General features: G+C 37.4%; 3 protein-coding genes across 3 annotated transcripts; 2 read left to right on the forward strand and 1 right to left on the reverse strand.

Annotated features, from left to right (window-relative positions):
- The first annotated feature begins 17,218 nt into the window (after positions 1-17,218).
- Positions 17,219-18,272, forward strand: LOC137715673 (shewanella-like protein phosphatase 1). The gene is made up of 3 exons (XM_088690276.1): positions 17,219-17,418; positions 17,672-17,760; positions 17,858-18,272. The coding sequence occupies exons 1-3, from the start codon at positions 17,305-17,307 to the stop codon at positions 17,979-17,981; spliced, it is 327 nt and encodes a 108-aa protein (XP_088546402.1). The 5' UTR covers positions 17,219-17,304; the 3' UTR covers positions 17,982-18,272.
- A 798-nt stretch (positions 18,273-19,070) lies between these two features.
- LOC137715255 (uncharacterized) lies at positions 19,071-22,617 on the forward strand. The gene is made up of 10 exons (XM_068454510.2): positions 19,071-19,571; positions 20,336-20,421; positions 20,537-20,603; positions 20,800-20,942; positions 21,245-21,293; positions 21,389-21,526; positions 21,620-21,700; positions 21,796-21,972; positions 22,052-22,138; positions 22,238-22,617. The coding sequence occupies exons 1-10, from the start codon at positions 19,302-19,304 to the stop codon at positions 22,298-22,300; spliced, it is 1,161 nt and encodes a 386-aa protein (XP_068310611.2). The 5' UTR covers positions 19,071-19,301; the 3' UTR covers positions 22,301-22,617.
- Positions 22,550-23,443, reverse strand: LOC137715256 (uncharacterized). Its single transcript, XM_068454511.2, has 2 exons — positions 23,297-23,443; positions 22,550-23,187 (listed from the first exon to the last, which is right to left on the reverse strand). The coding sequence occupies exons 1-2, from the start codon at positions 23,328-23,330 to the stop codon at positions 22,685-22,687; spliced, it is 537 nt and encodes a 178-aa protein (XP_068310612.2). The 5' UTR covers positions 23,331-23,443; the 3' UTR covers positions 22,550-22,684.
- Positions 23,444-23,481: the final 38 nt, after the last annotated feature.

Consider the following 23,481-nt stretch of genomic DNA (forward strand, 5'->3'; position numbering starts at 1 on the left):
AAGAAAAGTATATTAAAAAATGAGAAATAAAGAAAAACGAGAGAGAGATGAAGAAATAAACAAAGAATGAATAAAAAATAAAATTTTGAAAGTAAAAACAATTTAAAATAATTTTTCTTTTTCTTTTTTTTTTATTTTGTGTGTATTTCCTTATATATTTCTTCTACATTTTAAATCGATCACTCTCGCACTCTCTATATCCTTCTTTTCATCCATGCATTTCTCCTCAATATCCAAAAAAAAATAAGACGAAATAGTTATCAATGAATTTGTTATAATTGTCAAACTTCACTTTTTTGACAAATGGCACGACGCACTTACCACATCGGCACATGTTGTCAATGTGTATATGAATTAGTTTATCTTGGTTATTTACAAATGGAAGCATCGTCAACTTTAGATTCAAGATTGGACGAACTATCGTTCATGGTGCAGATAGGCAGCAAATATGGAAAGGTCTGGCTGGAGGCTGGACCTTTACACGTAGCAGGGCGTCATGCGCAGTGTATAGGATTAACAAAGCATTTTATTCTTAAAAAGGGTTTGACTAACTTTAGTCGGCAGACCCTGGCAGCCCGCCCATTTGTAATTGTCTGCGTTTGTCACATCAAAGCTAGCTAGCCATTCTGCATATTTCTAGTATTTTGAATATCAAACGAACACAGTTATATCATAAATTTTTTATTAATATAAGTGGTATATTACGTATTTTTATGTAAGTTATGAGTAATTTTATTTTTTAAGTAATTAATTTTTTAACACACATATCTTATTATTTGTATAATAACACGTGATGTAACATTTCGTGTGCTAATCACACTGAAAAATCTGTTCACCTATATTAAGTAGTCCACGTGTGGGTAATTCACCACCACCAATATGGCCCTCACCCCACTCAATAGCTGAAACCAATATCTTTTTTTTCCTTTGATTATATTTGTCACCCACTAGTGTATACTTTCGATTGATGTGACTCATAACCAATAATTTCTTAATTGCAATCGTTTTTAATTTAATTACAATACTATTTTGAACCAAAATTATTTAGAAAAAGAATTAATATTATATAATTACTAAATTAGTCATATTTTGTTACAATACTTTGTTGAAGAGCGGTTACAATTTTGAGTTCCTTCTTTTCGAATGAAAGAAAGAAACTAACAATAATGATTTGGGAATCTAGGCCAACATCCACATTTTTAGTGGCTAGTTCAATGAGGATCTTCTATGAGGACAACATCAGTTGTTTCGTTAGAATGTGAAAATTCAACACATAATTTATATGTAATAAATATTAGAGAGTTTTAAGTCCTATTTTTTTTTACCGATAATTTTCTGGTCTAATTAGTTAGGACCAAATTTCCGTACCCAATAATATGCATTACAGCACTTCCACCTGTTTTCCATTGTCCAGGCAAGGAGATAACAATGTTAGTTACTATTCACTATGAAAAGTAATTGCTTTTGTGTAACTTCGCTCATTTTTCATTGTCATGACAATTATTATTGTGACATGCCGCATCGTCCAGGGGAGTGATCCTTAAATGTATATTCACATCCCTACCTAGCACGAGGCCTTTTGGGAGCTCACTGGCTTTGGATTCCGTAGGAACTCCGAAGTTAAGCGAGAAGGGGGCTAGAGCAATCCCATGATGGGTGACCCACTGAGAAGTTGCTCGTGAGTTCCCAAAAACAAAACCGTGAGGGAATGGTAAGCCCAAAGTGGACAATATCGTGCTACGGTGGTGGAGCGAGCCCGGGAAGTGATCCGCCCTGGGCCGAGATGGGACAAATTGGTATCAAAGCCAATCCCTGGCCGGAAATGTGCCGACGAGGACGTCAGGCCCCTAAGGGGGGTGGATTGTGACATCCCACATCGCCCATGGGAGTGATCCTTAAATGTATATTCACATCCCTACCTAGCACGAGGCCTTTTGGGAGCTCACTGGCTTCGGGTTCCGTAGGAACTCCGAAGTTAAGCGAGAAGGGGGCTAAAGCAATCCCATGGTGGGTGACCCACTGGGAAGTTGCTCATGAGTTCTCAAAAACAAAACCGTGAGGGAATGGTAAGCCCAAAGCAGACAATATCGTGCTACGGTGGTGGAGCAGGCCCAGGAAGTGATCCACCCCGGGCCGGGATGCGACAATTATTCACTAATATTTTTTTAATACATAATAAAATAAAATACAACCTAAAAGTTGTGTAAATATATTTATTAAAAACACTATTCACACAAAATGATGGATTCTTGTTGTATAAAAAATAAAGAAAAACTAATAAAAAAACTTCGAAACTTTAATTTTTAACCTAAAGCATTCAAATAACTTTATTTAATAGTTAAGATAAAATGAACATTGATTCTCGTCAAAAACGAATTTAAACCATATTATTGCTAGCTTATTGTGAGGAGAGGTTTTTCAGTGTGACCAATACACGGGATGATACACCACATGTCACTATATAAATAATTGGGTATGTGTGATGAAAATTTTCTCTTTTATCACATCACCCTCCCTTTATTTACATGTTAAGTACATAATTTACATGTTAAGTACATAACAATATATTGTATGTTTGTTTTTATCTTCATTCCATAAACTTTTTATTTATTTATTAAGAAACAATCACTATTTTAAAAATATTTATTGAGAAAAAATTATTATTTTAAAAATATTTATATTTGTTGAGAAATAATCACTATTTTAAAAATATTTATTGAGAAATAGTCACTATTTCTATATATTTTTTGGAAAACAATCATTCTTTTTAAAATATTAGTTGAGGTTTCAGTATCTAAAATATTTAACATTTGAGAATTAGTCAAGCTTTATAAAATAAAGTTGACTCACATGTGAGAGTGGAGAGAGAAATTAAGAAGGCTAGGTGAAAGAGGAGAGATAAATTTGATAAGGGTAGGGGTGGGCATAAAAACCGCCAAACCGCAAAACCGCATCGAATCGTAAGAAAAAAAACCGAAAAAAACTGTGTTGACCGGAAAAGTCAACTTTGAGTGAAAAACCGAACCGAACCGTTCAAACCGGTTCCGGTTCTGGTTTCGAATGACCAAGAACCGGCCGAACCGAACCGAACCGTTTTATTAATAATAAATAAATAAATTATATATACACACACATGTCATGGTATAATAGGTTGAAAAATAGGTTGACAAATTGTGTACAGGAGCTGCTGCTTCTTGCTTGCTCTCTGAAGTCTGAAAACTTGCAATTTGTTTCATCATTTTTTTGTTTGTTGACTGATTGACCAGTGCATATGTATTTTTGTTGTCTTTTTTTGTTGACTTGGTGCCACTACCAAAGACATTTGCATTAAAAAAGATGTGTTGTATGCAACTTTATGTAATCAGTTTTAGAAGATGTATTTGAATGCATAATGATTTGGTGTTCAAATAATTTATTATTAGGAACCGTAAACCGGCAAGAACCGAATCGGAACCGGTGTAGACCGAACCGTAATGTTCTAGTCATAAATTTAAGTGGAACCGCACTGAATCGAACCGTTAATATATTTCGGTTCCGGTTCCAATTTAGGGGTGGAACCGCACCGAACCGCACCGTGCCCACCCCTAGATAAAGGAAGAAAAAAAAGAAAACTAATGAAAATAATTTGAAAATTTTGAGTTTTAATAATAAGGACAAAATAAAGGGTAAAGTGAATAGTACCAGGATTGACTTTGTAGTGTAAAATTGTGGTTTTTCGTTAAAGTGAACAGTATCATGGGTTTTTTGTTAAAACTCCCAAGAAAAAAAGAGGTCACTTGAAAAATGAGAGAAAGAAAGAGAGGAGATAGAGAGAAAACATGGAGAGAGAGGTCTCATGAGGAAAGAGAGAAAAAAGAGGCTACATGAGAGATTTTTCAGTGTGATTGGTACACAAGATGGTAATATAAACTGTTGGATACTAACACCATTTGAAATCCAACAAGCCACGTCACCACTGTCCGTTGGCAGTTGGTCAGGCTGAGATCCACCAAGCAAGGAGTCAGGCATGGTGGAGCGCATCAACTGTCTTCCATTTTTTACACTGCTAGAGCCAATTTTGTTGGTTTGGGGGCAAATATAGCAAATTGAAAAATGTCAATTTGAACCCAAGTGGAAATGCTCTTATGTTAGTAGAAGTTGACTTGTTGTGTGACAACCCGTCCATACTTTTACAATTTTATTAATTTTAAAAGAGTGGATTAACAAAAATGTCCCTAGAGGCGAGACTGTTGACTTTCGTTGACCGCCTTTTTGGGATGCGTACGAGTTGCTATTTTACCATATTCTCTAAGTACTCGACGATACGAACATATAGGCACAAGCATATTCGAATTCAGAGTTACGATGGAGATTTTACGGACTTATGTTCGTAAAGGGCGTTTTAGTAATCTCACGTTTATAGGGATAAATTGTTTTTGTCTTTTGTCCTTGGGCTGTGCACCAAGTGGGGCCCACGCCCCCATTCCTTCCATCTCTCCCATGTTTCCCTCCCTGTGTCTTCTTCTCTGTTTCCTATCTACTGCTCTCACTCTCTCTTCTTCTCTCGAGCACACACACTCTCTCTCCCTTTCAAACTCTCTCTTCTCTGTAAACCAAAGAACCCTCCCTCTCTAAGCTATATGCACTGCACAGAAGGTGCAGCAACACGGGTCATCATCATCAACACTACCTCAGCGAGTTCTCAAGCCATCACCACTTACCATTAAACCAGGCGAGTTCACCTTTGTCAACTCTCCTTTTGTGCAAGTTCAACCACCTGGACACCACCACCACACAAACCCTTCGCCATGCCAGCAAACTTCAGACCATCGCACCATCATAATAGATCATCTCATCCCTACAAACTTAGCCCCAAGTTTGGGTTACTGGAATTGAGCCTTGGAGCTCAAGCATAGCTCATTTTTGGATATGGATTCCTGGTAAGTTTCCATGAATCCCAACCAAGGTAAGTGTTAAGACCTCTCTTCCCTTTACCCTTCTCATCATTAGTGGACGATCTCAAGGTTTGGATGCTTTTTGTTAGGGTTAGAAGCTGTTTCGACAAAGGGGATAATTTTCCAGATTTCTGGAAAATTTGGGACCATAGCCATCCGACCATTTTAAGACCAAATTCCCGGCCAACATGGACCATGATTGGGCTTCTAATAAGTATCGACACGTGTCCTGGAGGTACTGTGCTTTGTCAGCGTACATGGCGGCGCCAGCAACTCAACTCAGCGCGTGGCCTATCGGGTTGTCGAGTTATGGTGGCGCGTGCGGCGGCAAGTGGAAGAACCCGAGGTCCCTCCTTAGGTTTCTCGACGTGCCGAATCAGAATCTAATGTCCGTTTTTTGAAATTTGACCATTTTAATATAGTTCCTTTATTAGCCGTACTTTGTACAAAAACGTCTAATTATGTTAGTATGCTATATTTATATAAATGATCTCGTTTCTACGTGAAACGCATCGCAAGGACCTTCGATGCCCGCAAAGCGGGTTCGCCTTGACGACATGATCTATGAGTGGGTCTTTTCTTTGATATATACATATATATGTTTAGTTTCCATATATGCATCTAATAATGAATTTTCTTTATGACTGCTGTAATTAAACTAACGTTTATGGTAAATGACGTAACGATGAGAATTAGTAAATCGTTATAAATTTTACGGGATGCTTTACCTAAATTTACAACTATGAATAATGTTATATTGACTAAAGTTATCGAATCACTGTGGCATGACTATGTTTATGTTATATGTTCATCATTTGCTGCACTGGTGTTAGTTCCAACCCCGAGCCAAGGCCATTCTTTCACATGTATGTGCACATCGCACTGTACGCTCACTTTAGATCCATTGTACGTGCCAATCTTGTCCTAGATTGTTGTAGGCAATTGGGACTCGTATGTTCTGCGTATAGCACATGTCTTCACGTGATTGTAGTACTATAACGTATATCATTGTTACACCCAGTTATGTTTATATCAGAATATCTCTGCATGAACTTGTGTGTTAGCATGTGTCGATGAGCACTTGATATGATATATTTGTTTATGCAAGATTATGCAATTACGGACGTCATTTGTTTACTTACGAAATATTGTGCCATATTGAATTTTTGAGATATTGCAGGCTATGGAAGTATTTCTTACTATGCGTAGTATGTATATTTTGGAAACATACTTGTTTTACAGCGAAGGGTTATTATGTTTTCAAAACGGTTTTTACAAAGCTTTATTTTCAGGCCCACTCACCCTTGTTTTTTGCCCCTCCAGGTTTTAGTGCTGAGTTTTCGTATCAACGAGGATTTTTGGAAAATCTCAGTGTAGGTGGCTACCTTTGATGATATAATTCTTATCCTACCTTACTATACTTTACTTATGCTCTGACATCACGTGTTAAATGAGTTCATTCCCACTCACAAGCGCACTCTTATATTAGGCACTTTTAGACATTTATTCACATTTTCCACATCACTACACTTTACGGCTTCGTCATCCTCCTGGTGTCAGCCAGCACAGCTATATTCGGAGTCCAGGTGGACATTCTGGGTCAGGGTGTTTCATGTTACAAGTAGAGTTGGGCTCGGAAAAAGAAGAAAAAAAAATTGTTCAATGAAAAAAAATCGAAATAAAACCAAACTAAACTTAGAAAAAATAGAATCGAACCAAAAGTTATTGGTTCGATTTTGATTTTAGAGATTTAGAAACCAGACCAAATAAAATATAAGTTATTTATTTAAGATGAGTATTCATTTTTCAAGCCCAATTCTAAGTCAACACAAGCCTACATAATCCCAAAGCTCTTAAAAAGTCTAAAAAATTCTAAAAACCTTAACTTATCTTCCATCATCTCTTTTCATCCCCTGCCGTGTCCCTCCTATCTTCTTCCTCTACAACTTCTCTTTTCTCTCTCTTCTCCCATCTTATTTTTTTGTGTACGACTTCTTGATTTCTTTCTCTTTCTCTCTCATGCAACAAGCCCTTAATCCAAAGAAATTCTCATTTTTTTTTCAAAAAATAAGGATTAGTTGTGGATCCAATTCACATCAAACTTCAACAATTCGAATTATCTATTTTGTAAGTCTCAATTATATGTCTTAAATATTTTCGATTTAGCTAATATTTTGCAACAAGGATCTATAAGGTGCAACTTGAAAAATAGACGTTTCCAACTATTGAAGTTCAATGTGGTGTTAGCACCACAAGTAATCCCCATTTAAAAAAAAAAAAAAATAAATATCCCTTCCTTTATAAGCCTCCCTCATATAAAAACACATACTTGAGAGAGATAGGATTTCACGAGTGAGGTGGCGTGTGATCTTGTGGCGGAGGAAGAAGAGAGCAATTGGTGGCGACGAGATTTTGGGTATTGTTTGGATTGCGATGGGATTGATGATCCAAATACGATGATTTCTTTGTAGGGATGAGGGTTTGTGGGTCTGAATTTGGTGAGGAAACTTTCTGTTTAAGTAGGCTGATGATGATGCTTACACAGGATTGTGTGAGGCTAGTTGGGTTTGTGACTGATTCAGAAGAGGATAAGAATGGGGTTATCAGGATTGATTTGAATTTCGAGGATGATTATGGCGCGGAGGACCAAGTTCTGGTCACTAAGTGTAGATGAGTATGTAAAGAGATAAGGAAGAAAACACAAGATGTATGTGATTCACCTTAAGTTGGGCTACATCCACGAGTGTAGAGAAAATTTTATTAGTAATTTAGTAGTTAAGAGTTTACACAATACATATGTTCAAGCATAATCTTTATTAGTGAGTTCTAATGACGAGTTTAAGTACAATAATGACATTAGAGATTAAGTGTAGAAAAATGATCTCCTTTTATAATTGAGAAGAGCCTCTATAGGACTCTATGGCCTCATTTGGCACACGGTATAAGACCACTGGATAGTATTAATAGTACAAAACGAATGTTTGGTGAGCTTCGTATTAAATAAGCATCAGATTATTTAATCCGGGTCCACTTATTTTATACACCTCCTGCCCGTTTGTTTATCCTAACCAAAACCTTCGGATAATTTAGTCGGGTAGAATGGCTCTCCTCGCTTACTTCGTCCCTCTCTATCTCTTCTTCGTCCCTCTCCTTCTCTCGCAGCACTCTCCTTCCACTTTCTCACATCGCCTGCACTCTCTTGTCTGGATCCCAAGTTCATCTTCGCCTTCTTCTTCTTTTCTCTCTCTGTTCCTCCTTCCTCCTTACACACGCACACACACCTCCCACCTCATCCGTTCGCCTTCGATATTTGACAAGTGACAACAAAACCTTCCATTGGTTGAAGGAGGAAGATGATGATTCGAATCCTTCCGATCTGGGTTTTGATGAGGAAGGGAGCTGGGCTCCGACGAGGACGCGGATAGCAATTCGGATCTAGGCTCCGACGAGGAGCCTGTTGGTTTATTACCATTGAAAATATTCAATCTGGGATTTTAATTTTGGTTGGTGAATCGATGAGTGGGTTCGTATGGAGGGTCGGATTTGATAAGTTATAGTAAATATTTCTATAAGTCTGTAAATATTTATGGTATTATTTTGGGTATTTTACCATTTGGAAGAGAATTACTCTGGCGTGGGACACATGTTTACTGTCAAATCTTGTTCTTATGTTCAATGCATCTGGTTCTTTAACATGTATTTTCCAAACTTGTTTCTTCCTACCAAATAACAAAAGGCATGAAATTTATTATGAATGCTTTGTGCATGAGTTGCCTTGCTGAGCATTTTCACATGATTGCCTCTTATTATGCAAGTTGTGTTGGCAGCTAATGACTTGCCTTCTATCAATGATGTAACTTACACTGAACTGATTGAGATTATATCAATGATGTAACCTCCCTTTTCTTATCCGGTTCAGTACCAAACACAGTATAAATAATACGATCATTAGTCCGATACTTCACCAAACGCCCGACTAATTTAATCAGTACTATTCAGTGGCTATTTATCCTATACGACAGAAATAGTCAGTACAGTCTGTGCTGCCAAACGAGGCCTATGAGCTTTATTCTAACATTGACATGTGTCTCATTGTGATTGGCCTTCTCATTATAAAAATATTCTTGTGCTTCGGCACGGGTCTCTTAACACGAATCTTTCAATGTGCCTTGAAGGTATAAAGTTAACCGATACTTGGTAATTTCGAGGTTAGTGAAGTATGATACAAACATGTGTATTTATTGGTTTGTATAATATTAAAAAAAAATTATTTGAACCCATATAACCTGAGCTACTCTTACAAACCTAATTTAATAAATAAATTTATCTTTACACTCATTTAAAAAGGAAAAAAAAAACCAAAATCAATGTTCTCCAAATCATTCAAGGTATGAAGAGAACAATATGTGAACGATCATTCAAAGAGGTAATTGGCTCGTTGGCTTAATTGGCTAATTCATCACTCACTTACTGTAGCCTCTCTCTAAAAGTGAACAGTTTCGAAAGCTTTAAAAAAAAAACAAATTAAACAATAATCAAGGAATGAAAAGAAAATCCTAGGACACAATGAAATCCCTTCTACAAGAATGAAGAACCATGAAACTGCATATAAAATGCTAAATGGACACAAGAACAATACATGATGAAATAGCGGAATACAAGATGTGACAGACAAAACCCCACAACCATTGTTCTATAGACTAGCACTGACAGATACACGATTGACCCCTTCCATAAAAGGCCATAGGAAACATGTCACAGTGGCATGAAGCACATCAAGATAATCAATTTTGAATAGGACGTAGGATAAAAATGGCATAATGGTAGGGTCTGATTATTGATTGTGAGTTTATGATAAATTTTAGTTTTGTTGTTAATTTCATTTTGTGTTTAATGGTAATTTTGTAATAGGGTAAAAAAGATAATTCATATTTAAAGTTTAAATTAAGTGTAAAGAGATGTTATATGAGTTCAAATAATTTTTTTTTTATAATATTATGAACACATGGTTTCGAATAAATCGAGAGCTAAATGCCAACACTAAGCTCCTCCTTGCTATGATTTTTCAGATTATTGTTTTTATTTTTTAAACCAATTTTTAGGTTTTATTAGAAAAACTAGATGAAACTGAACCGTAAAAAAAAAAATCAAAACCAAACCAAATTGAACAAAAACCGAAGAAAATTGAATTGAAAGTAATATCAGTTTTGGTAAAATAATGAACCGAATGAAATTGAAACCACCCCTAGATACAAGCTAGGAAAAATGTCAAGATTAGAGTACAACAATTACTCCATACAAAGCTAAAAAAAAATGACAAGATTAGAGTAGAACAATTACTCCATACAAGTTAAGGAAAATATGAAGAGTAGAGTACGACAATTTTCTACAATTTATAGGTAGTCCACTACTAATTGCGAAGAGTTTTGAGATTAACTTATACTTGAGATCCATCATGCCTAAATCTCATCTATATATAGGTCGTTAAGTTGGAGAAAATTATATAGGTGCATGAGTGTTTCAACTCAATAAATTTTTTTTTTTAGTCAAAGAACTTAATGGTTAAATAAGTATGATCCAACTTACATGTGGAGAATTTGGTGATGTGTAGTAAGTGTGACAGTTGGGTTTCATATATGTGTAACTTTCTTGAATATTATAAATAAAATTAAGATTTCAGTACAAAATTATTTGACAATACAAGAGTAGCTCAACTACTCTTTATAAGGACAAACAAAGTATAGTAAAATCCAATGTGAGATTTGTTCACATCCTCACGGTTGGCATTTTATTTGTATCGAATATAAGCCTACAGCTTAAGTCCAGAATGGTTATCCCTAATCACCAAAACGGTGTAATTTTTGACATAAACATCATGATATCCTGTCAACAATTTATCCTAGCTTCTATATAACAAAGTTCAACTGCTAAGCAATTTCAGTGACAATGTATTAAAAATAAATTTATAAATCTTCTTTTGATAAACTAGGTCAAGCAGAGGGCTTTGTCTAGAAATTTTTCAGTATGACCGTTATATAAGATGGTACATCACGTGTTACTATATAAATAGTGGGATATATGTGTTAAAAAGTTAATAACTCAAAAAATAAAATTTCTTACCATTTACATAAAAACATGTGATGTATTATTCGTGTTTCCGTCACAATGAAAAATCTCTCGACTCCGCCCCAACAGTCTCTTTACATTTGTTGCTCTCCCACTCGACTGCTCTGGATCAGGCACCGGGTCCCCCCTTCTCTGCCCTCAAATTCATGGCCGTGGCCTTGCTGGACTAATGCAGTGCCCCATGCATATCAAGAGTCAAGACGCTCATAGTCAAACTCCCATTCATATACTATATACCCTTATTTTTTGGTTTTCTCAATCGTACCACATAATAATAATTAAACTTTTTAATAATCCTATCATTGTACAATATTCCAAAGTATAATAGAAATATGTAAGATATCTTTTGATGGCATTATTTGACTACTTTTCCCATGATTAGAGAGCCGTCTTTCTTGAAATGGATTGTCACTAAGATCTTTGGACCACATTTTCAAAAATAGATTTAGAATTTCAATAAACTTTAACAATAAACCTTGTTACAAATAAGAGACTAATCTTTTATAATATAGCAAGATTTAAAATAAACAATGTTTAGTAGCCGACAAGCAAAAGCTAGCTTCCCGTAACAATATACAGTGAGATAATTAGATATAAGATCAACTATGTAGTCAATTATTAGTGTTGGAGATTTCACTTATCATTTTAGATTTATTAATTTATGATCTAACGAAGCAATTGTTCTATTTTATAACGATGACTTGGCCTATTTTTTAGGGTGTATGTTTACAACTTTTTCAAGTACAATTAATTTGCTCCCTTTTTAGTGCATCTTGCACCATCCGTTATTTAATGTGCACTCTTGATGTTATGGTGCTTTTGAACATTTTGTAGCATGTAATTAATAAGGAAAAGTTTAAACCATACTACACCAAGTAGGATGATAACATGGGATAGCACTAATTCGTATAGCCATCTTCGCATGGTTATGTCTAGCATGGATAGGTTTATCAAATTTGGAACCTAATTAATGGATTACTACCCTTTATCACAGTTAGAAACTATATGGATACGTTTATCACATTACAAAGATGCTAGGGAGATTAAATTTTGTAACTAACTGACACAAAAGTTGATAATTGAATTATTACTTAAGTGTTTCTTATCGGTAACGCATCAATTAGTTTGCAAATTTAATCTACCTAACATTAGCTACATTACCCGTAAGTTTACTACCCTTCATAATAGGTTTATTAACATTATAAACCACACACCAAATTTATACAATGGCAAGCTCCTTGTAAGATTTAGTCTACTCCCCCATCCCCTAATGTAGATACTATCGTTTGTTCAAATTAAAAAACATGATAAACCACACATGTTTATACACCTTATCTAGGTTCACTATTCTAACCGCGCGTACCTCTATAATAGACCTTGTATATTTGCTAATTAGGTTTATTAAACCAACGGTCCAGCTGCATTAAGGAACGATAATAACCTAATCCAATCAAGAAAAAAGAGATACATAAATGCTAGTAAAAACCCACTAGATTCGATTAGGGTTCTTCACAATATATCCAATACAGCTTTATATATAGAGCTGGATCGATGTCGGGACTGGCCCTGATAACAATTTCTGAAACCCTAGACTCTGCATATGCATGCGTTACGTACGTGAATTGAGTGAGTGTGACTGGACATATATTGGTCCGTGTTATGCTGTACGCCGAGAGGCAGGGGAGGGCTTAAAGTCTTATAATATCGTCGCCTGCATATATCTCGTTAGCCTTTTCCTGATCTGCAGAGACTCGAGACATTGTGGCAGCCCTTCTTTGAAGCCCTCTTTTCCGGCTTCCATTGCTGTTTCACCTTTTTCATCAACTCAATTGTCATCTTCTTGTTGGAGTGTTGGAGGTTTTACATGTGTACTACTAGGATAGCATATATATATATACTTGGAATCGGAATGGAAATGAAGATGATTTCAGTAAAATGTTTACCAGTCATAATTAAGGAACAAAAAAACTAGTTAATTACCAAAATATTTTTGTACAAAGTAAACTATATTGGGTTACAGTAAAAATTTGTGTATGGTGTCTAACTACATAACATTTGTGGACTACTTCTCACAAAAGTACGAGATTTTCTTAGTTTTAATCATGCGATCTCATATGATTAACAGTTTCACCACGTGTGAAAATTGTCCTAGTTTACTTTGACATGATTCTGAATATGTCAATTAATATTTTCTTCAATTACATGAGAATGGCACTACTAAAATATTCCTATTGCATGGCTAATTTAAAGATTGGCTAGTGGGTAAATGCATAAGGTTCCATCCAATCTAATGTGATTTTTTTTTTTAAATAATGAGGATTAAGTAATTTTAACTCTTCAAAGTAGAACAATTTAGAACGCAAAGCGTCTATCCTCAATCTCGAAAGTGAATGATCCTGCAGTCTTTGGGAGCCCACCGTTTGTCCCTCCATTCAAATTTATTCAAAATGATTGGTTTGGACGATTTAGATATGCTAGCTCTTATTTTATTGGCATGTGAATGTTTGTGTGATTGAGTGACTCTTGCATTCATAATTTCGTATCAAGTGTTGGATTAAATAAAACACGTTTTGTTAAATTCAAGGACCCTAATTAACGAGTTTTTAATTTAGAGACCAATTCTAAACCAAGCTCAAAGTGTATAGGCCAATTTTAAATTGGAAAATTCAATAATTTCTGAACACCCAATTATTTTTCTCAAATGGATGATGCTATCTACATACCCATTTTTACTTCTACATACCCATTTTTAAATTATGTCATTTAATTTTCTTTAATTCATTTAGTCTGACGGTCAGAAATTAAAAGAAGTGTGCACTAAGTTAAAAATGACTTGTGGATAGTGCGCCCCCACTCAAATTTATTTGACTTGGGTGAAATTTTGAAAGCAGCCATTCGGTTTAGTGCTTTGGGCAATCTCACCCGTTAGAGCCCAATAGGGTTATTTTATTTTTGGAAAATAAAAGGGAGGTGAGCTAGTTTGCTGTGGGTTAAGTCCAGAACACAATACTGGGCCAAACCTAACTCAACTATTTTCGATTCACATGAAGCTTTTGCCACCACTGTCCGTTTTATATAGAAATTCTTTTAATCTAAATCCTATGTACTCTATCTAATTTCTCAACAGAAGAAAAAATGATTTTTTTTTTTAAATAAACGACGTTGTCTACACTAAGAAAGTGGGTGAGTGGACTAAGCCTCACAATAGGTTAGTAATAATGTGGTTCAAATTCACCTTTGACAAGAATTAAACATAAAACCTCTTATTAAAAAAATTATTAGTTAATCCAATCTTCTTTTAATCCTAATACATATAAAGTCCCACCCATGAAATATGCTTCGATTGTTGGTGATATCTAAACCACATAGCTACTACTCGACGTTTCACACTAGTAGTAAAGGTAGATCATCATGATTCAAATTATCTATAGAAATGGTCAGTTGGTCAGAGTAAATGCATGGTTCAAAGCACAATCCGTACCGTCTAAGTGATAGCACATATCTTGAGGGATGTCTGACATCTGACATTTTTTTAGTATGCATTTTACTCTTACGCTTTTTGTTGAGTTGTGAGAGAAAACGAGGATGAAGCGTTTGCAACTTTGCATTCACTAGCCTCCGATATATAACATCTCAAAACTTGGTTTCCAAGATGTTTATGATATTGAAACCTCAATTGATATTAATTATCTGTTTAAAATATAGAGAAAATAATTTGTTTACTTACTCAAATTCAACCTTCAAAGATCAACTTATTTGATCTTTGGTATATACCTTCAAAGATCAATTGTTAAAAAGCTTGTTAGAAATTTGTATGAGAAATTTTCAACTTACGATTTTCTATCTTGTTTGGAAATTTTCAATTTCGAAACTTAAGTCTAGAAAATTAAGTGAAGAAAAGAGCAAAAGAAACAAGTTTCATTTTCTTTAGTTTCTAGTCTTTTTCGAAAAGAACATTCATGACAAAGCAATGACAATCCACCTTTTCGAGAGCTCGAATACTATCACAGAAAAATATTCCCAAATACCTAGCTGAGAGAGAAGGAATTCTGGGTTTCTTTTTTATGTCCACATTCCGGGCTCGATTCCGTCATAGCACAATATTGTCCACTTTGGGCCCCGATCACGCCCCAGATCACGCTCTCACGATTTTGTTTCTGGGAACTCAGATGAGAACTTCCCAGGAGATCACCCATCCTGGGAATGCTCTTGCCCGAACTCGCTTAACTTTGAAGTTTCGATGGAATTTGAAGCCAATGAGCTCCCAAAAGGCCTCGTGCTAGGTAGAGATGAGAATATACATATAAGGCATAGAAGATCCACTCCCCCAGGCGATGTGGGATCTAACAATCCACCCCCCTTAAGGGCCCGACGTCTTCGTCGGCACACTTTCGGCCAGGGATTGGCTCTGATACAAAATTGTCACATCCCAGCCCGGGCCCCCACCACATCCTGGGCTCGACTCCGCCATAGCATGATATTGTCCGCTTTGGGCCCCGACCACGCCCTCACGGTTTTGTTTCTGAGAACTCACACGAGAACTTCACAGGGATCACCCATCCTGAGAATGCTCTCGCTTGAACTCGCTTAACTTCGGAGTTCCGATGGAATCCGAAGCCAATAAGCTCCCAAAAGGCCCCGTGCTAGGTAGAGATGAGAATATACATATAAGGCATAAAGGATCCACTCCCCTGGACGATGTGGGATCTAACATTCGCTGTGTCGAAACTCTTAGTAATGGCTGCAATTTAGCACATATTAAGTCTTTGACTGTCCATTGTAATTTGGTATGTATTGGCCTGAAGACATGCCAATGTTGGAATTGGATATCTGATATTATGAACAGGTTCTTGCTAACATGTTTGGTGTGATCAGCACTATCTTTAGTGTTTTCGATATCAGGTTCGGCTCGTAGGCTTACCATTGTAGCATTATTCACAAATATTTGTGCTTTTATGGGCTTGTGTATATACAGTTGGGGATCTTCATGGAGACCTTGGCCAAACAAGATGTGCACTTGAGACGGCTGGTGTGTTGAGTCCTGATGGTGAAGACGTATGGACTGGTGGAGAAACGGTATACCTTTCATTGATATAGTTCGGAACACTTAAGGTTCTTGCAATTGTCTTCACCAGGCACATATTTTGTCGTTCTGTTGTGAAAGCTAGCAACTTTTGAAGAACGTGAGGATAACTTTGTTTTCTTTATTTGATTTAGGTATTGATTCAGCTTGGAGATATACTTGATCGAGGTGAAGATGAAATAGCGATTTTGTCGTTGCTGAGATCCTTGGATATACAGGCAAAAGCTGAAAGCGGAGCAGTTTTTCAGGTTTGTGTAGCAATCAGAATATCTTCATTGTTGGTATTGGATAAATGTATTTGATGGTTTAATTACACTGAATTTCCACCCTGATTTGATAGTAAAAGAATTAGTTTAGCCATTCCGATACAATGTTTTCATATCGATTGGTTTGAAAGATGAGAATCCATTATACGGCATTAATCATAAAAACTTCGTCTTCAATAAAAATATATTTTGATGTAATTTTGAGAATTGTGTATGTAGATTGTTTCCTAGTTAGTAATCTTGACGGTGTTCTCTGTGATGTTGGATGTCAATGGGAATCACCAGACTATCAATATGGAAGGGGAATTCCGATTCATGGATGCTGGAGGATTTGATGAGTGTCTTGATTTCCTGGACTACTTGGATGACAACCGAGATGACTGGGAAGAAGCTTTTGTTGGCTGGGTTGGTGTCTCTAAAAGGATGAAGGAAGAGAGGAAAATGCCCCAAAATTATTGGGTCCATGCAATCTAGTGAGGGTACTGAAATCCACTGTTTCACTTATTATTCTTTTCCCGTCACTATTTCGTAATGTTTCTTCTGATAAAGTTTTCCGAATATTAGGACAGAAGCAAAAAGACGTGATTGCCAGATCAATCCTTCTAAGGCCAGGAGGTCCACTGGCATGCGAGTTAGCACGTCATGCTGTTGTTCTTAAGGTTAATGACTGGGTCTTCTGTCACGGTGGTCCTGTTCCTCAACATGGTAAAATAGTACTACAATCTGAACAAAGCGGTTTTCTGGTGTCAATGGCTGTTCAAACTTTTACAGAAGAAGCTTATATATTTCTTGTTTGCATCGCCTGACAGGAGTATTGATCCTTCTACACTTGCATACGGAGTGGAGAGGATGAACAGGGAAGTATCTGACTGGATGAGAGGCCTTGTTGAGAGTGATGACAACCCACACTTCCCTCCCTTTCATCGCCACCAGGGGATATGACAGTGTAGTTTGGAACCGCTTGTACTCGAGAGATTCATCAGATTTAGATGACTATCAGATTAACCAGGCATGTCAATGACAATGTTTTGGTTCCCTTTTCATATTCAGTTGTTTCAATACTCAGGGTAAAATAACTCGATTAGAATTAAAAAGAACCGCCAGCAGATTTCATTGACTGCATTGGACAATATCTAGGAAATCCTTGGTTGTTTCGATATCATATAAATCGGTCCTCTTCTTCCAACGAGATTGGGGTTCAAGATTGAGTTCTTGTCCTCCTGAATGTTGTCTTGTACTGACTTGTTTAAATCATCTTTCAGATAAATTATATTCTTCAACAGACGCTACAAGCAGTTGGCGCCAAGGGAATGGTTGTGGGGCATACTCCTCAACCTACGGGAGCAAACTGGTATGACGCCAATCGTTCTTCTGTGCAATTTGGTTCTTGTGCTCCAAATGAAAGTACTTTTGTAGATTCAGTTCTTGAATCATGGACTTCTTTGCAGTGAGTACGATTGTAGCATGTGGCGGATTGATGTTGGGATGTCCAGCGGAGTTCTTAATTCAAGACCCGAGGTAAACTTAAGTTCAGCTGCTTCGGTGCATTACTGTCAGATGCTAGTTTCTTGAATGCTTGTCGATTAGAAGCAAGAAGGATCCATCCAGTGAATTAATGGTTGTCGATTAGACGAGCAAACAAGTTGTTTTCCATGACTCAAATTGTTTGTACAGAAACAAGAGTAACTTCAACGTCAGTAAAGGAGACGCCTTTTTTTACCATATTAAGAGCAGAAGCAAAGTAGGAGAAATGTATTTACCATTTTTGGTTCAAATTCGTCATATTTACCGTGAAAAGAATTTTGTTGCTGATAATTTGACTCATTTGGGTTTGTCATGCAGTTTGTGTCCAGTTTTTTTTTAGCAAGCTCCTCTTTCTTGTCATCAGTTGCTAGTTGCAGATATAGCTGGAGTATCATGGCCTCGTGATATTTTTATGTAATTTTTCTTTTTCTTTCCAGCTTGTGCCCCGTTTTCAACCAAAATAGTAGAAGAATGGAGAGAAAAGATGCCATTGTATCATATATTTATATATAATCCCACAAGAATGAAAATTACAATTACAATTAATCAAATTGAATGGCTAGTAAAGCCAAATCAACTTGATTAAAGCAAGAATCTTGAATTCTTACTTTAATCAAGTTGATTTGGCTTTACTAGCCATTCAATTTGATTAATTGTAATTGTAATTTTCATCTTTGATTAGTTTACTTTAAGATTTAGTTGAAGATTATGTAAAATTAAACTTTTCTTACTGTACAAGAGTTGGGAATTGTAATTGCAAATGTTAATCATTGGGTTGGTGTTTAAATTGAATTTTTTTTTGGTAACACGGAAGAAAAAGAGAAAAGAAACACTAAAGAACAATTAGTTTAATTCTAGCGATACATGAGCAGTCATCCAAAAGAGTATGAACTAAACAGAAAAGAGGCTTTGCATTCTCTTGAAAATCCTTCTCGATATTGTTGACGTGGATACTTTTCAACACTATGATAGCTCATTAAATCATCTCGCTATTGTTATTTGTTTGAACATCATAAATATTCTAATAGCTTGATTTTAGGGAGGATTTGACCTTTTTTTGACCAAAAAAATAAAAAAATAAAAAAGATTTGAAATTGAATGCACAAGAATGATCGCAATGCTCTATTCAACTTAGCTAAACTCATGTCAATTTTATTTTTTTCGAATTTTATAATTAATTAATTAATTAATTATGAAAGATGAAATTTATAGTAATTTCTGATGACCAAACCAAGACACAAAAACTAAAAAGCAGTTGGACTGTATTTCTTGATTTTGATGGCCACCTCCAACGTCCACCTTTGTAAACTCCGCTAACCTCAACACCCTCTGCGCACTATATCACTCAATCCGCCTACCCCTCCTTATATGCACACCTCCCTCGGGCTTAACCTCCACCACCCTCTTATCCTTCGCACCTCACTCGCCACCATGGCCGCCTCCATCGCCCTCCCGTCCTCTATTTCTCTCAACTCCTCATCCTTCTCGGGGATCCGGATTGGCGCCGGAGCCCAGCTCGGCGTCCGAAACTTCGGACAATCTAGAGTTTCCATGGCCGCCTCCGTCGGACAGACTTTGCAAAGCGACGCCTTGTTCGCCGACTACAAGCCCTCCTCTGCTTTCCTCTTCCCTGGCCAAGTGAGTTCGTTGCTCCGCCGCCATTTAATTTCTTTAACGTGAACAATGTCGTTACTTTACTGCTCAAATTTCCAGTCTAATTTACGAATTGGATCCAAAATTTGAATGCTAATTTGATATGAAAAGTTTGTGGTTAGGGATAATTTGTAATTTGGGTTAGTAACTGAATAGTTCAATTTTACTTCTTCTGCACAACTCAGAAGTTCAAAAGTGGTTATGGATCATAATACCTTTTAGTGCAGGGCTTTTCCAAGGCGTACTTGGAGTTTTAATATATACTTTGATATGTTTCTGCTAGAAGTACTTCCTCCCCGGACAGACCATGCGTGTTTGTTTGTTTGGGGTGTCATCATGCTATGGTGCTAGGGATAGAGACTTCTGATTCACCATGAAACTTAGTCATTGTGATTTAGGAATTGAATTCTAAATTTGAATGCTGGTTTGACATGAAAAGTTTGTAATTTGGGTTGTAATTGAATACTTCAATTTTGCTTCTTCTAAACAAACAAAAGCGCTTTTGACACCGTTTTGCGGAGAACTCAAAAGCGCTTATGGGACATAGAAGTACTTCTAGTAAGCCCTTAGATTTTTGATAACTTTTTATACATGCTATTTATAAAAGCGCTTCTTACAAAAGAGCTTAGGACACTCCCAAACGAGCCCTATGTGTTTGGAATTTCATCATGTTATGGTGATAAAGATAGAGACTTTGAATTTTGGGTTGAGCTTCGTTCTGTTAATGTTGTACTGTTTTTGCAACTCAGGGTGCACAAGCAGTTGGAATGGGAAAGGAAGCTCAAAGTGTTCCTGCTGCTGCAGAGTTATACAAGAAAGCGAACGATATTTTAGGGTAACTTTATAGTTGTTCTTTAGTTTTAGTTTAGCTCTGAATCAGATATAATTACTTTCTTTCAGTTAACGAGAAGTCGTTTTCATGAGTGATTTAATATCTAAGCTGTGTGCAGGTTTGATCTTTTGGATGTTTGTATCAATGGACCGAAAGAGAAGCTAGATTCAACTGTTATAAGCCAGGTATGTGCTGAGTTACTTGTTAGGTAGTTTAGTTCTACTGAAACAGGATTGTTTTATGCCATGTATGTTTTGAATGTGCACGTTATAGTCAATGGTTTTCGGGGTCAGGATGCAACATTTATGTTCTATGTTCGAGAATGAGGTTTTTTTTTCTTCTTCTGATTGTCGTTGATAAGTATCCGCTAATTCTTTGCAGCCGGCTATTTACGTCACAAGTCTAGCTGCTGTTGAGTTACTACGTGCACGTGAAGGAGGTCAGCTGATCATTGATTCAGTTGATGTCACATGTGGCCTGAGTTTGGGAGAATATACTGCTCTCGCATTTGCTGAGTCGTTCAGGTGAGTCGTCAAACTGAGCTACATATGCTGTAATTGCAACTGTATCCACAGATGCATACCAAACGAAAAATTTGTTAACTTTTTGTGATCTCACTTCTGTTATGGCAGGAGCATGAAAGAGTTTATACATGAATTTAACTGTTATGCCACCTTTCCATGTTTGTAATATGAGGGAGAGGAAGCATCACTTTCGTTGTTCACCTAGTGCTTGGTTTAGGAAAGAAGAGTAATGTTAATGTAGTCGTGGTACTTGGCCACCTTCTTGTACTAATTTTTTTTGTTGACTTGATTCAATATGTAAGCTTTGAGGATGGGCTCAAGCTGGTCAAACTGAGAGGAGAAGCCATGCAGGTAAATTTTTGGTTGTGTGTCGATTCATACTCCTCGAGGGAATAGGTTCATAATTCCGTACACTAACATGCTCCCTATTGTACAATTTACTTCAGGCAGCTGCCGATGCTGCCAAAAGTGCCATGGTCAGTGTCATCGGGTTGGACTCAGACAAGGTTCAACAGTTGTGTGATGCGGCCAATGAAGAAGTTGATGAAGCTAACAAAGTTCAAATTGCAAATTATCTATGCACCGTAAGGACTTCAACTTAGCAACGCTGACTTGTTGATTGCATCTTAGTCGATTTTAATAAAAATTTTGACCGTGGCATGATTTTGTTGCGGTAGGGAAATTATGCTGTATCTGGTGGTGTGAAGGGAATAGAAGCAGTAGAGGCCAAGGCAAAGTCATTCAAGGCCCGAATGACGGTACCATTCTTCATTTCCTACTTCGATGCAATTTCATTCTTCTCCTATTACCTAGTGATGACGAACGCACTTCTTCCCTTTTCCATTATGCTCAGGTGCGTCTAGCTGTTGCTGGCGCTTTCCACACTAGTTTTATGGAACCAGCCGTGTCAAGATTGGAAGCTAAGTTGGCAGAAACACAGATCAGGACACCAAGAATACCAGTTATCTCCAACGTTGACGCACAGCCACATTCAGATCCTGAGACAATTAAGAAGATATTGGCTCGTCAGGTAAGCTAGCTAGAACAGTCTCCTCCCCATCACGTCTCACGACCAAGATACTGATCAAGACCTAAACTCAAAATCACAGGTGACTTCTCCTGTTCAATGGGAAACAACCGTCAAGACCCTCCTCGGCAAGGGGCTGAAGAAGAGTTATGAATTGGGACCCGGAAAGGTGCACAACACTACACAGAACACTAATAGAACTTCAGTTGATCTCCGTCGTAGGTTGCTTAATTTCTTCGATTCTAAAGTTGTACGGATCATGTATCAGGTTATAGCTGGTATTGTGAAGAGAATGGAGAGAAATGCAGACATTGAGAACATTGCTGCTTGAGAAAGGCCATAATGCACCTTCTTCTCCAAGGGTATCCGATTACAATGTAATACGTTTGCCAACGGCGGCACCTGGCGGCTGTAGGCGGCAAATGGAGAGCACGGGGCAGATGAAGCCGCTTCAACGGCAAAACTTAGCCGGAATTTACTACTGTTTTAGATTTTTGTAGAACTAATCAAAATTAGTAGTGCATAATAAGCTGGAAGAATTGGTTTTTTTTTTTTTGTTTTTTAGTAGATTGCCCCAGAATTATGTGAATTGCTGGATGGTAATGTTATTGAAATTACATTTTACATATAAGTCTGATTACACGCAAATCCAACAGATTTGAAAATTTGCAATCCACTCCAATCGGAGAAAACGAGATACAAAGATTAAACATTTTCACCTCCGGGACGAAGATTGCCCGAGCCCGCGAAGGCGGTCCATCCAGTTGTTCTCGGGGATCAGACCAGCCCAATGCGGAGGAGCTCCGGCGAAGGAAATTCCACGCATGGCCTCCCTGACCCTCGTCGCGTTCTCCGCCGTAAGCGGCGCGTTTCTGCGATTCTCGTCTTCTCTGAAAGCCCTAATTATCTCCGAGTCGGAAGCGACCTCCTCCTCCACTTCTTCTGCTTCCGCTTCGTCATCGCTGCTGCTGTTCAAGCGATCATTGCGCCCGACGCCGTCGTTTAGCTGGAGAGACGAGATTCCTCCGTCGACCTGATTGACAGTGACGCCGTTGGAGTGCAGCTGGGAGTGGATCGGGACGGCGTCGTTTCCGATCTGGTCTTCGTCGTCTTCGGAGTCGACGGCGGAGACTGGCTGGTAGAACTCGGCGCCGGCTGCATCGCCGTCGTCGTCGTCGATGTTGGTGTCGGAATCGCTTCCGTTCTGGTAATCTGTGACTGAAATTACAATGCACATACCAATAATAATTGTAAAGAATAATCGACGAGTAGGGAAAATTAACAAGTGAAAAAAAAATAAAGGAGAAGTTTGTGGGAAATCCGAAACCTTGGATGACGTCAGGCGGAGCTGTGGCGTTCATCGTCGTTGTTCCAACTTCCAGCGGTGAAGAGAACCAAAAATGTGAGAAGAGAGCGTTTTGGGGGAAACAGACCGGAATATGTGTGAACCGGAAGTTGGAAGCGATACATATATACATATATATATATATAAAGAATAAATAAGGACAAAAG

Source organism: Pyrus communis, chromosome 3, assembly GCF_041283825.1.
Source record: "Pyrus communis isolate YQ-2024b chromosome 3, ASM4128382v1, whole genome shotgun sequence".
Lineage (NCBI taxonomy): Eukaryota > Viridiplantae > Streptophyta > Magnoliopsida > Rosales > Rosaceae > Pyrus > Pyrus communis.

Bases quoted from the DNA above. Each gene is read 5' to 3' on its own strand.
- LOC137715673 (XM_088690276.1), top strand. From the start codon at position 17,305: ATGACAACCCACACTTCCCTCCCTTTCATCGCCACCAGGGGATATGAC. The intron at 17,419-17,671 runs GCATGTCAATGA...ATCATCTTTCAG, and splicing joins ATGACTATCAGATTAACCAG to ATAAATTATATTCTTCAACA. The intron at 17,761-17,857 runs GTATGACGCCAA...ACTTCTTTGCAG, and splicing joins CAACCTACGGGAGCAAACTG to TGAGTACGATTGTAGCATGT.
- LOC137715256 (XM_068454511.2), bottom strand. From the start codon at position 23,330: ATGAACGCCACAGCTCCGCCTGACGTCATCCAAG. The intron at 23,188-23,296 runs GTTTCGGATTTC...TTGTAATTTCAG, and splicing joins TCCGCCTGACGTCATCCAAG to TCACAGATTACCAGAACGGA.
- LOC137715255 (XM_068454510.2), top strand. From the start codon at position 19,302: ATGCACACCTCCCTCGGGCTTAACCTCCACCACCCTCTTATCCTTCGC. The intron at 19,572-20,335 runs GTGAGTTCGTTG...TTTGCAACTCAG, and splicing joins CTTTCCTCTTCCCTGGCCAA to GGTGCACAAGCAGTTGGAAT. The intron at 20,422-20,536 runs GTAACTTTATAG...AGCTGTGTGCAG, and splicing joins AAAGCGAACGATATTTTAGG to GTTTGATCTTTTGGATGTTT.